We start from the raw sequence: 13,525 nt of genomic DNA on the forward strand, positions 1-13,525 counted from the left end.
TAAAGGACTTTGCACTCTGACTTCAAAAATGAGCTTTTCCAGCTCACGTGCCACGATAGTTAATGAATAACTAGCTCCTTAGTGTTAAAAAGTGGTGTTCATTATAAACACGATAACGTAATAATGAATGGTTCGAGAAGTATGGAATTAAGTTCATCCTGTCCATAAGCAAGTTGTCCAGGAGACAAACCTCAGAAAACAGTGTTTTGAGGGGGTTTTTCTCGTGAAATGTTGAAAAAGTCTATTAATATTAACTAATATTAACTATATTAACTAAATAACAGGAAAAAATTTCATAAATTGCAAATTTTGGAGGTTTAAGACCTAGATAATTGTGTCCTTCATCAATGTTGAAAATTTGACAACATTCGGTTAAAACCCAGTGGAGATATCGTGTGCGAGATATTGATGATCCGTCTATTTGGTCATTTTGAGAAATAAGGCTTTAAAGTTTTACTTCAGTCTCCGAGAGCCCAAATTAGCTCTGTGAACTAGGGGGGGGGGAGGTTAGGGGCAGGGGGAGGGGTATATTTAAAGGTTTTACATAAATGTTTCATTGAACACCCGAATACACACCATGTCATAGAAATGTTATCCAAGTATAAGGAGCGTATAAGATGGTAGAAGAAATAATGTTCAGGACCATGATGCAAAATTCTCATAACTACACATCTTTAAAGCGTTTGTATAAAGTATCATTAAAATGTATTGAATTGAATCCATTTTGTGAGTACTTTTAGACTGTAAACAATGGTTGCTATGGGTGTTGCTATGTTGAAATATAGCTAGAGGTAATAATAAAGTGTATTATCGTTTGTTTCACGATGTAGTCACTTGAGATGTAGATCGCGACGTTTCGACTGCTTACTGCTAGTCTTCTTCAGGCGATAAGGTCGACTGATTGCACGGTATCATTTATATCACAAAGGTCAGCTGTGATTGGTACATTTCGATCCTCCTATTGTCCCATTGTTCCGGCGAGTAGCTGTTCCCTCAGAGGTCCGCTGTTGTACCGTTCTCCTGTTGTTGTGTTTCTTGATCGTGGGTATCCATGCTTCAGGAATTTCAATTCCACTGTCCCTGTTGATGTTGTTGGGGTGAAGTCTTATGTGAATAGCTTCCTTGACCCTACGTGTGTACCAGTGAGGATCTCGATCAATAAACTTGACCTCATTCCAGATAGGATAGTGGCCGGTCTCGTGGGTGTGTTCAGAAACGGCGGAGGTCTGGGTACAGGCGAGTCGTATATCCCTGTCGTGTTCTTTGATCCTCTCCTGCATAGATCTCCCTGTTTCCCCGATGTAGACTTTGCCGCACTCACAGGGAATCCTGTGAATCCTGTACACCATCTTGTTTAGCCGGGTTGACGGTGTCCTTTGGTCGCACTAAGTGTGACCGAAGTGTCGTGTCGGACTTAAAGACGGTGCGAATGCCTTGTTGTTCTAGGCAGCGGCGGAGAGACTCCGAAACTCCTTGGACATAAGGTAAAACGGCGGTGGATTTAAATTCTGCGACAGGCTCTCTTCTTGGGGTTGTTCGTGCCTTTGTGATCTTCTGTACAAAAGAGGAGGGATATCCGTTAGAAACAAGTACAGATGACAGATGTTTCTTCTCTCCAGCGATTACGGATGGTTTGGTGACGAGACGTTTAGCCCGGTCGTACAGACACTTCACAATACCGCGCTTTACTGACCGAGGGTGGTGTGAATCATACGCTAGGTACTGATCAGTATGTGTTGGCTTCCTGTAGACGCTGGTGGTAAGGCGGCCATCAGGTTCTCTGTAAACTGACGTGTCAAGAAAGGCGATCTTGTTGTTGTTCTCGATCTCCATGGTGAAACGGATTGATGGTTGTTGACTGTTCAGGTGTTGCAGGAAGACGTCAACTCTATCCCGATCCAGGATGGTGAAAGTATCATCTACGTAGCGTTGCCAGATCTTAGGCTGGCAAGGTGCGGACTCTATTGCTTGTTCTTCAAATATCTCCATGTAGAGATTAGCAATAACCGCGGATACAGGGCTCCCCATGGCTGTGCCGTCTTGTTGTTCGTAAATCGATCCGTTGTACTGGAAGTATGTAGATCTTAATACGAAATTCAAGAGGTCCGCGATTTGAACTGGTGTAAGTGTCGTGCGGTCAGCCAGGCTTGCGTCGTTCTCCATTTTTTGTAGCGCGGCTTGTACGGCGCCCTCGATCGGTACGTTGGTAAACAGTGACTCTACGTCGAAAGACACCATGATCTCGTGGTCCTGGATCTCTTCACTGGCGATGGTGGAGGCGAAGTCAGTTGAGTTCTTCACTGTGAAGTTCGAGTTACCTGCAAGAGGAGATAATACGTTAGCCAAGAAAGCAGACAGGTCGTATGCAAAGGTGTTGACACACGACACAATTGGCCTAAGCGGTGTGTCGGCCTTGTGGATCTTCGGCAAACCATAGATCCTAGGTGGTTGTTTGTGTCGGGGTCTGATCTTATTATAAACCGCCTCTGATATGTGTCCACTCCGTTTCAGGGTTAGCAGCTTCTCAGATAGCTTCCGGGTCAAGCGGTCTGTCGGATCTTTGTTGAGCAGCTGGTACGGTCCGTAATCAATTAGCGCTGACATTTTTGCGTGGTATGTGTCAGCATCCAGGATTACGCTGGCGCGTTCTTTGTCGGCCGGAAGGACCATGATGGAGTTATCCTCTTTTAAGCTTTTAAGAGCCTCCTGCTGTTCCTTCGTGATGTTGGGCGTGGGTGGCTGTGCCTGTTGAAGGATGGTGTTGACAGATCTCCTGACTGTGTCTGCTCGCTCCGCATCTAGTGGCCTGACTGCTGACTCAATCTTGGCGATGATCTCGGTGGCTGGAACGCTCGTAGGAGTCACGGCGAAATTTAGACCTTTCTTCAGTAAGGACACCTCAGCTTCGTTAAGGGTCCTGGATGACAAGTTGATAACCCACTTTGTTTTGTCAACACACCCACGAGACCGGCCACTATCCTATCTGGAATGAGGTCAAGTTTATTGATCGAGATCCTCACTGGTACACACGTAGGGTCAAGGAAGCTATTCACATAAGACTTCACCCCAACAACATCAACAGGGACAGTGGAATTGAAATTCCTGAAGCATGGATACCCACGATCAAGAAACACAACAACAGGAGAACGGTACAACAGCGGACCACTGAGGGAACAGCTACTCGCCGGAACAATGGGACAATAGGAGGATCGAAATGCACCAATCACAGCCGACCTTTGTGATATAAATGATACCGTGCAATCAGTCGACCTTATCGCCTGAAGAAGACTAGGAGTAAGCAGTCGAAACGTCGCGATCTACATCTCAAGTGACTACATCGTGAGACAAACGATAATACACTTTATTATTGCATCTACCACGATGAATAACAACCTTTTCCTCGACATAGCTAGAAGTGTTCAGATTTCTTAATTTAAACGTAAATTCAGGGGTAATTAGAGGAAAATCGTTTCAAAATACGATTTACAAATGGACAGGGATGTTGAATCTTCATGTTCCAAAAAAATGGTTTTCTGGAGAAAAATTTATATCTGAGAGTATAAGACCCCTTAAGTATCACTGAATGGGGACAAAGGATTAACAGAACAACGGATCATTTAGAGAATTATCTTTTGGTGTATTAAAACTATTACATACATTTTTCTTAACTTGTCACACTAAGTATACTTTTTAAGTGATGACGTATTGTGTGACGTCAACGCTTTATGCTGGCATGCATGCATTCCTCTGGATAGTGATTTCGCATAGTTTGTCGCGCTTATGTCCGTGAAATTATGTCGCGCACGATTTATCCCCCTGTGGAAGCGAAATGCACTCTGGAGGCTCCTTTACTGCTTTCCTTTGCTGTTTGTAAGTTCAGCGGAGTGCTTGTAATTGTAGCTTTTAAAAGAAGATTTAGGGGTGGATTTTGGTTTAAACAGTATCGGATAAATTTGAGTTCACGGGCAAACTCATAATAAGAACATATCCTCCATACATACAAGTTTAGATAGACAAGTAAGTCACACAGGCGATAGATGAAGGTTTTGCGGCTTCCCTTTGCTGTTTGTAGGATCAGCAGACTGCTTTTAATCGATATGACAAGTATACAGTTAAAACAACAAATTAATTTCCGGTTGCCAAATATTTTTAAAGATAATAAGGTGTTGATTTCAGAGAGAGTAACATTCCGTTGCGGCTTTCCTTTGCTGTTTGTAGGATCAGCGGAGTGCTTTTAATGTCAGCTTTTAAACGAAGATTTGGGGGTTGATTTTGGTTTATAGAGTGTCGGATAAATTTGCGCTCACTGGCAAACTTGTAATAAGAACATATCGTCCATACATGCAAATTTAGATAGACAAGCAAGTTGCACACGCGATAGCTGAAGGGTCTACATAAAATTTACGGATTGGTAGCGCAGTTGTACTTTTGCCAGTCTTGAAGTGAATTGAATGAGCATTGTATGAACACTGAAATATACAGTTTACAGTAGTGATAATGAAGTCAGGGTACGATTCATTTGCAGTTTTCAGTTTGTTACAAGGTTTTGGAAATGTGCTGTTTTATATTTTCTGTCAACGAAAGAGTGATTGTGATGAAACAATCGATAATCGTTTTATCAGGGTAAAGACAATACGAATGTTCATTGATGACAAGTATACGGTTAACAACAAATTAATTTTCTGTGAGGTAACTAGCGTTGCCAAATATCTTTAAAAATAATAAGGTGTCGATTTCAGAGAGAGAAACTTGTACTTTGCGGCTTTCCTTTGCTGTTTGTAGGATCAGGGAGTGCTTTTAATTTCAGCTTTTAAACGAAGATTTGGGGGTGGATTTTGGTTTATACAGTGTCGGATAAATTTGCGCTCACGGGCAAACTCATAATATCATATCTTCGATACATACAATTTTAGATAGACAAGCGGGTCGCACACGCAATATGACAAGTCAAGAGAAAATGATTTTCTCTTGGACAAGTATATGGTTAAAACAACAAATTAATTTCCGGTGAGGTAATTAGCTTTGCCAAATATCTTTAAAGATAATAAGGTGTTGATTTCAGAGAGAGGAACTTTTCAGCGAAGTGCTTTTTATTTGGGTTGGTACATTTCGCAGACCTCTAGCACATGGACTAACAAGATGGACCTGGTGCATGAACTACTTGAATGAACCACCAATGGACTACCCTAAATGTAAACCCCTAAAATTTCTAACCCAAAAGTTTAAGAATCAGTTTGTCTGCTCATGTTCCAATCTTCTAGGGACAATTTTTAAACGTCACCGCTTCTGCATGAGGGTGGTGAATAGGGCTATGCAAATCCGCTAATTCGTGCCTTTTTTCTGTCAAATCCGTTGATCCGCCAATATTATTGCTCAAATCCGAAGCCACAATCACATCCGGAAACAGAAGTGTAAAAGTTCAAAAGTAAACTGGTAAATGTGAATGCCATTGTTAATTTCGCACAAATAGTAAAGAAAGCAGCATACTTGATGGTTATAACATAGTACAATTCCAACAACAGTCTCACATCTCAGTTTAAATAAGCTTTGTTCGAAAAGAAAAATAATTTGGATGAACTCATTAACATACCGACCAAGGCTGAAGAAAGGTCTATGATCCAAATTTCGTTTAGGACCCAAGATCCGAACATCAAGACAGGCACAATCCGGAATCCGCGCATAATTTACAGCTAATCCACGATCCACTGTGTCCTACACCGGAAGTCCACAATTCACGGTGCTTGCTGCTTGCAAGACCAATTTGATCACAGCTCGTGCCGGCAAAAATAAACGCACAGCTCGCATGCTCGCAAATGCTCACAAAGATCACTCGATACCCCTTTATCTAGCAATAGGCAAGTTTTGAATAAATTATTGTCAAAATAAAGTGTACAGTGGCCTCTGACAAAATCACTTTGGGTGCCAAAAATGCATCAGAGAGGGTCATCAGAATGCACCTCAAGGCACACAGATTTTCAAAATTCTCCGCAGGTGGCACCCCGCCCGTCCAGGAGGGGGTAATAAATTCTTCATAAAACAAAACGTACAGTGGCCTCCAATGAAGTCACTTTGGTGCCAAAAATGCATCAGAATGCACCTCAGGGCACACAGGTTTTCAAATTTTCCGCAGGTGGCACCCCGTCTGTCCAGAAGGGGGTAACCCACTCCGAAACTATTCACCTTGTGGCTGCCTTTATCATGCCCCAATAGTGTCCGCCTAAAACACTATTTCCTCCTGCAACTTTATTTCAATAATTTGAAAACCCTTGTTAAGTTCATGTCAGTCACTCTGTGTTCAGTAACATAGCTGAGACCCATTTCAACTAGCATTGACAAAACACAGCCCTCTAAAATTGTCAGGAATATTTCTTCATTTAAATTTTGTAATCACCTTGAAGATGATATAATTTGTCTTCAACAAGCACAGTACGACTCTCCATGGTCTGCTGACTATTCTCCAGTCTCTCTACCTTCCGGTTGACATCCCCTGCAAATAAACATACAGCTTACAAATTATAGTAAACCTGATACATTTACAGAACGACACATTTGCAGAGAAAAGTGAACTCTGATTACAATAAACCATAAAACCACATTGCTCCACTAAAAAACGTTTTTTGCAAGTTTACTAAGTTAATTTGTGTAAACTGGTTCAAGAACACGAAAGGATGATTTCAAGTTTGCCACTGTTCTTGTCATTTAACATATGTAAACAATTACAGTGAGGACACTCGAACCATGAACACCTGGACTTTTTTGGTGCATTTATTTCATCATTACCCAATGAGAGCTCTTCATTTAGACAAAAGCATTAGCGTTTTTTAGGCGCTGTCCAATCACATCGCTGGCAGGAAAATACAATGTTAGTTTTTTTCATGACGGAGTCTCGACTATAATATTTTGAACGTAATATGGCCTACGCGCCGGCTAATTATGGTGGTAAGTACAATTTTTATCGCTAACTTCATCTGTCAATTTTTGATGAGACTCACTTTTTTAATCCTTGTTCGGCGAACGTGAGTGCAAACTCACTCTCAATAGACAGCAAGGGATATACAACAATGGTAAATTTCTGCCACAAGTTTATCGGGAAACAGTGCTTGATCTACACCATCAAGGGTTTTCGCAAAGACAAATTTCACAAAATGTGCGAGTTAGCCTCGGATATGTAAATAAAGTTGTTCAATTTTATGAAGAGAGCAACTCATCTCTGGCTGGGCCACGGAAAACACCGGTTCGAAATAAGATGTCTGCAGATGTTGTCGAACATGTGGAGTCAGAGAAATTATGTCAACCAAGTATGTACGCAAGTGAGCTTCAAAAGCGTTTGCTATTAGATGGAATTTCTCCCCCTGGTCATTTGCCATCACAGTCTGCAATAAAAAGTGCATCCGGGAGGACCGCAGAATGACAAAGAAAAAGGTTTCCCAAGTACCCAAAGAATCGTCGCAAGCAAATACGGAATACACAGATTGTTTTCTTGACCAAATTGGACAACGTGACTATACGAAACTTCATTTTTTTGACGAATGTAGTGTAATTGTAACGTCAGGAAATCGAGTCGGAGTCTATGGCAATTCCCATGTCGGCGAACCTGCAATAGAAATTCAGCACGACGCCTCAAACGCAAATAACACGCTGAACTTACTTCATTCCGTAAACGGAGTAGATTACTTTGACGTTTTGAGAGGCCCATCTAATGGTATGGCGCTGATTAATTTCTTCAATGAAGCTCTTTCAGTAAATAGAGTTGATGGTTCAACAATTCTCGAGAATGGCAATGTTGTCATTATGGACAACTGCAGATTTCACCACGGACAATTTGCGGAGGCCGTGTTACGAGATATACTTCAAGAACATGGCGTTGATCTCATTTTCCAGCCCGTTTACTCGTCCCACTTGAACACTTGCGAATTCTGTTTTCACCAAATAAAGTGCTACCTCAAACAAAACACATCTTTGACTACGAATGAAACTGAAATAGCGATACGCGAAGCTGTATCGAAAATAACTCCTGCAAATTCAATTTCATACTTTCGAAACTGCGGCTACGTCAGATTGACAGTTGTTGTTCCATTTATGTCTACTGCTATTTTTATCTCAGCCGTGAGAACAAATTAAATTCGCTCATGCTGCTAAAAAGTATAAATTGTCTTCATTGACAAGCACGTAATATTGAATACCAAACTTTTTAGTGGATAGATACTGTAAAACTTCTACTGTGAAATTGTTACTTTAGAACAAGGGTTAAACTTAAACAATCATTTGTAAATCAGTGCAAGAATATCTGCACTTGTAATTATGTCATTTGAAGTCGAAATAAAACTGAATACACGCAACGAAAATCAAAACACAACATAAACAAATTAAAAGTGCAGTGTGCTGTAGAATAAAAGGAGAAATTAATTCTGTGGGACGTAAAAGAATCCACACACTAATCGAAAAGAGTAGGGGACGTAGTTCCCGGTGTGGTGGTCTATCTGATTAAATGCTCTGAGATATTAGCTGCATAAGCTACTCTGAAATCCGAGGGTAAATAAAGTGATGGATGGATGGATGGATGGATGGATGGATGTATGAATGAAAAGTACAACTTAGATGCAACTGTGATCAACATTTGCATGTAATCGTTCGTTTCAGTTCACTGCACTCGGAGAGGGTCAACAATTCCATGTTTATACTCTTCAATAACATTTGGCAATCTTCAGTTGTAAGTTTCCTCTAATGGAACTTTATTTTTCAGCGCTTGCTGGAGAATCATCAAGTCTCTATCCAAGGCAGAACGATCTACGTATTTAGCGGGGTTTTGTTTTCTAAGACGTGGACGCATGATAGCAAAGAAACTTGATTTAGCTCGTTGGCGGGAAGCGGCAAATACGCCGTGGTCACTTTGAGCTTTCCCAAACTTTTGTTCAAGTTCTTTCAGTTCACGCTGTAATGTGCGAATATCGGCCAACAGTTCTGGGTGAGATAAACTAAGAATAAAGCCAGGATCCGAGCCAGGATTCAAGCCAGGATTTGAGCCAGGATCCGAGCTAAGATTCGAGCCAGGATTCGAGCCAGGATCCGAGCCAGGATTCGAGCCAGGATTCGAGCTAGGATCCGAGCCAGGATCCGAGCCAGGATCCGAGCTAGAATCCGAGTTAGGATTCGAGCCAGGATCCAAGCCAGGATACACCCTTTTTGCGCCTTTAGTTTTAACTGCCACTTTGATCACGTGATCAGAACTCAAAATATAGAACCAGCGTGTTCGCTACTGACTTGCAAGTAGAATCAAAACCAATTCGGCTCATGCACGTCAATTTTGACACAGGGCGCAAGCACAGTGTCGAATTTGTAAAGCCAGCGAGTGAATATATATTTTTTATTTACTAGGTAAATGAAAAATAGTTTCAGGCGAGAGAAAATCTTCGTTTGAATGAAAAACTATTTTACGTGAATATCCAGGAACACTGAAAGTTTTTTGATAACTTAGTAGATATAATAGTGAATTTCTTTTTAATAACACTAATACATTTCATTTTGGCAGCGCCCAAGTGTATTTCTACCAGAAAACTTGACTTGCCACAGGGATTCTAACAGTTGGATTTGTTCATTAAAAATGCTGGCGAGGGCTTCGATTGTTTTTGCTGTAGGAATATATACGGTTTCTTTTTGCATATAGTTTCTACAGCTTTGATACATTGATGTTGAGTTTGATTTATACAGTGCAAAAATGTTGAAATTTTAAGAAATAAACAGAGCATTTTCATGCCGAACACGGCTGTATTTAGTCGTGGAAAGAAATTTGATCGGGGCAGATTTTGATCACTTGCTAGGTAACCACTGCACGTAACGCAATCAACAAAACAACTCTATAATCTGTTATTTTTAGCAAGCTTCGTCGTGATTATACCCATGTGCCTAAAACTTACTCGTTGTTTACAAATCATTATCAAAACTTTAGTCGGTGGATGGTTTGCCGGCCGTCTCTTGTCCGTGAGGCAAAGTTACTTGCCCGAGAGTAAAATGTACTCGTCCCAGACGTGCGGATGGGGGTTTCTTTGAGCCCTGCACTAGCTATCAAACTTTCTGGAATATAAGTTCAAATGTTCAAATTTTCAGATTTCAGTAAATGTGTAATGTATGTGGAAAAACACTTGCACAAACAGCACTCCAGAATATAACGCTTCCTACGCGTTACTCTGCACGACTTGTGCCGAGACAAAAGGGGTAACGCAAACAAGGAAACCGGGTCACGTGACATGTCGTAGAAAGCGCATCCTAACTAATCCTGCTCGGATCTTAGCTCAAATCCTGGCTCGAATCCTGGCTCGAATCCTGGCTCGGATCCTGGCTCGAATCCTGGCTCGAATCCTGGCTCGGATTGTGGCTCGGATCCTGGCTCGAATCCTAGCTCGAATCCTGGCTTGAATCCTGGCTCGAAGTTTACCTACCCTCGTTCTGGGTGCTTGTCCTTTAGCTTAAAAGTGTTGACATCGTTATAAGGAATTTTCTTACAATTTGTTCTGTTGTGGCCAGACGTATGGCAAATAGTGCACACTTTTCCGCGTCTCTCATGAACATTTGATAATTCTTCAAGGGCTTTTTGTTTCCCCTGTAGATGACTTTTGGCGCTTTCAACTTGCACTTCTAGTAGCTTTAGATTTTCTGACAGTTCTGCCGCTCTTCGGTCCAATGGACTTTGAATCATTCGAGGGCTTTGGTTTGAAGTGGTCGCGCTCGCTTGAAAAATTACGTTGATTGCAGCCTCAGGTGACCGTTGCTGGGGCGCACTGCTTGTTCTTGAAGTCACGTTCAGTCGCTTCGGCTCAAGGTGTTTTAGGTTAAGCTGACGGCCACTCTCTGTTTTTATGCTGTTTAGTTCAGCCTCCAACACACGTCTTTCCGCCAGTAAAAGCTTATTGGGAGACGGAAAGAACGAGTCCAAATCCTCTGATTTGACGTAGGCTAGTGATCTTCGTGAGCGAAAACCCCTGCTTTCGAACTGCACAGACAATCTCTCTACTTTCATTCCTGGAGATAATGATTTCAGCCAGTGGTAAACTTCACTTTTTTCAGCCATGATAGCTCAATGTTCACTCTGATTCAACAGAAATAAATTGCATGTGCCTCGTTATGAGGTAACCTTGTGATTGGAAGATGCCAAAAAAGCGGGAAAAAAGTCTAGGTGTTCATGGTTCGAGTGTCCTCACTGTAATGACTTGTAGATATATTAGAGGAAAATGAAAGATGCTTATACAAGATGTTATTCTATTCTACATATGAACATATCCTAAGTGACATGTCACAAAAATTAATACGGAAAGTGCGGGATTTCTTTAAAATGTTGTCTTACAATACTTCTAGGTATCACTGTGTGCGCATTTTTTTAATAAAACAAATAGTTCTTCATGTTAATAAACAATTACCATTACCAAAGATAAATGTTACCTTCCAAATCATGCATTCTGCCTTCAACTAATCCAGTGCGATGCTCTAAGGTTTGAACCCTCTGTGTCATCTCTTCCAGAGTTGTTGCAATATTTTGAAGTTCATGTTGGACTTTTCTCTTCTCTTCTTCAAATTCTACAGACATGTTCTTCAGAGCATTTTGAAGCAACTGAAGGTCTTGTTGAACCAATTGTAACAATGGTGGGTCTATGGGGGAATTCATGCAGAGATATGTTCCTGACAAAACAACAAATAATGAACTGATCAGTCTTAAGATTAATATTTATTGAACATTTTCTGCTAATGCGTAACTCTAGAAAATATCTATACCTCCCCAACAGAATGGATTTTTTTCTAAGACCCCCCACCCCTCTGGAAATGCCAACTAAGCTTTGCATATTTCTTTTACGTTTTTGGTCTTACAGAACCTCCTCCCCACCAGGAAATTCCAATCTCTTCTGTAAGGCAGGAGTTTGGATATTTTCTGGAACTGTACAATGTTGATAACAGGTAATTTGCGGGGTTTGTATTGTTTACACCTTTACTAATTTGAACTGATCCAAAGAACAAAATATGCATCGTAGCAGCTTGATTAATTTTTCTTGTTTACTGTTAGTAAAACATATGTATATACATTACCTTTAGTTTCCCAGTCTTTAAGTTCTCCAAGAAGTTTCCCTTCATCTGCAGCTGGTAAAGCCATGACTCTCACTAGGTGTTCCATGTCAATAAAACTTTGTTGATATTTGACTTGCTCCCATTTGCTGAAGACACAATGTGCCCAGTCATTTCTCCCCATTCTGACGTCAGCTGCAGCGGTTTGCACAGGTGCCGAGAATACAGGGACCCCACCAAGTAACGTCAACACAGCAGATGCATCACAGTGGTCATCAAAGGCAGTGAAGCGGGCCATGTAGTTCTCAACATACAGCCTGGCAAAGTCAACATGAGACATTACTCGACAGTCAAACAGAGAATAATCAAATTTTCCACAACGTCTGGGATGAACATCATTTCCATTGATGTTCTCATATTTCAACAATTTTCTAGCTGGCCACCGTTGAAGACGTCCAGATGTGCTCTGTCCATGAATATTGTGGCTAGTCTTGAGGTTGTTGTATTCAGTGTTGATGCCTTGTTCCACAAACGGACGTATCTGTGGTATGAGGATCTTGTTGAGTGCTATTCCAGCCACAAGCCATCGTTTCTGATTTTCAGTCACACCAAGATGGCTTGACCTGAAGGTATAATGTTACACATTAAGGGATTACAATATTCCCAAAAGAGGGTAGTTTCTCAATAATTTATGGCTATGTTGGTTGGAAAGAAAGAAACCTGACTTTCCAAGTAACTTCTGAAGTAAATTACTTAAAACTCTTTCAAAAGGGGCACCTAGTTAAACAAAGCCTTAATCAGACTTGGTTTTAACTTGGCTAAATCAAGGATCAGAGGCATGTGTTGGAGTCCTTCATCTTTGGGTTATGTTTCTAGGAGGGTTACCCTTCTTGATTGTTTTTCCTGGTTTCATTTACATGCAAGGTAGGGTTACCCTGGGAGGAGGGTAATCCTATTTGCTTGTTAGGGTTGCCCTGGAGAATTATTTCAGAGAACTATGCTGGCAAGAGCAAGGTGAATCCAAAGCTGGAATGATACAGAAAATCAGGAGAACAGTCAGGGTGAAAGTTTGGCAGTTGGAATAGAACAATATCCTGATTAGACCAAACAATAGGCTAAAGTCAGGTTGACCAAAACAAAGGTTTGACCTATGGAGCTGTATTTGATCAGCCACACAATAACTCAAAAGAGAAAAGAAATGTTGCCAATCAACCAGACTCTATGTTAAAGAGATGAACAAATGGGCATGGACTGCAGCCACTGCCTTCCCAAACATATCAGAGAGAACAAGACAAAGTGCAAATTTCAATGGTGTCAACTTTGGGACTGATTTGCGGAGCATAAATTGTATGCGCACAGGGATAACCCTAGACAAGTAAAGAAGGGCTATTTCTTGACCCTTCTGAGAGGGCTGCCTTACCCTTAAGTAAACTGGCCCTAATATAAAATTAGATTATTGGCTGCTATATCCATCATA

At 41.2% G+C, this 13,525-nt stretch overlaps 1 protein-coding gene across 3 annotated transcripts in view; it reads right to left on the reverse strand.

The window, feature by feature from the left end:
* LOC110042930 (uncharacterized) overlaps positions 1–13,525 on the reverse strand; it is a 41,051-nt gene that overhangs the window by 16,562 nt on the left and 10,964 nt on the right. For all 3 annotated transcript variants that reach the window (XR_002295954.2, XM_089275565.1, XM_020748316.2), the window contains exons 3-5: positions 12,073–12,671; positions 11,434–11,670; positions 6,392–6,487 (exon numbers count right to left, since the gene is read on the reverse strand). Coding sequence is in view for 2 of the 3 variants with exons in the window: in XM_089275565.1 (XP_089131691.1) it covers positions 6,392–6,487; positions 11,434–11,670; positions 12,073–12,671 (932 nt within the window). In the remaining variant the exon portion in view is untranslated. The remainder of the gene's footprint in view (positions 1–6,391; positions 6,488–11,433; positions 11,671–12,072; positions 12,672–13,525) is intronic.

The sequence above is a fragment of the Orbicella faveolata genome, unplaced genomic scaffold (genome assembly GCF_042242905.1).
Source record: "Orbicella faveolata isolate gen_17 unplaced genomic scaffold, um_ofav_v1 contig_36, whole genome shotgun sequence".
In the NCBI taxonomy this organism is placed as follows: domain Eukaryota; kingdom Metazoa; phylum Cnidaria; class Anthozoa; order Scleractinia; family Merulinidae; genus Orbicella; species Orbicella faveolata.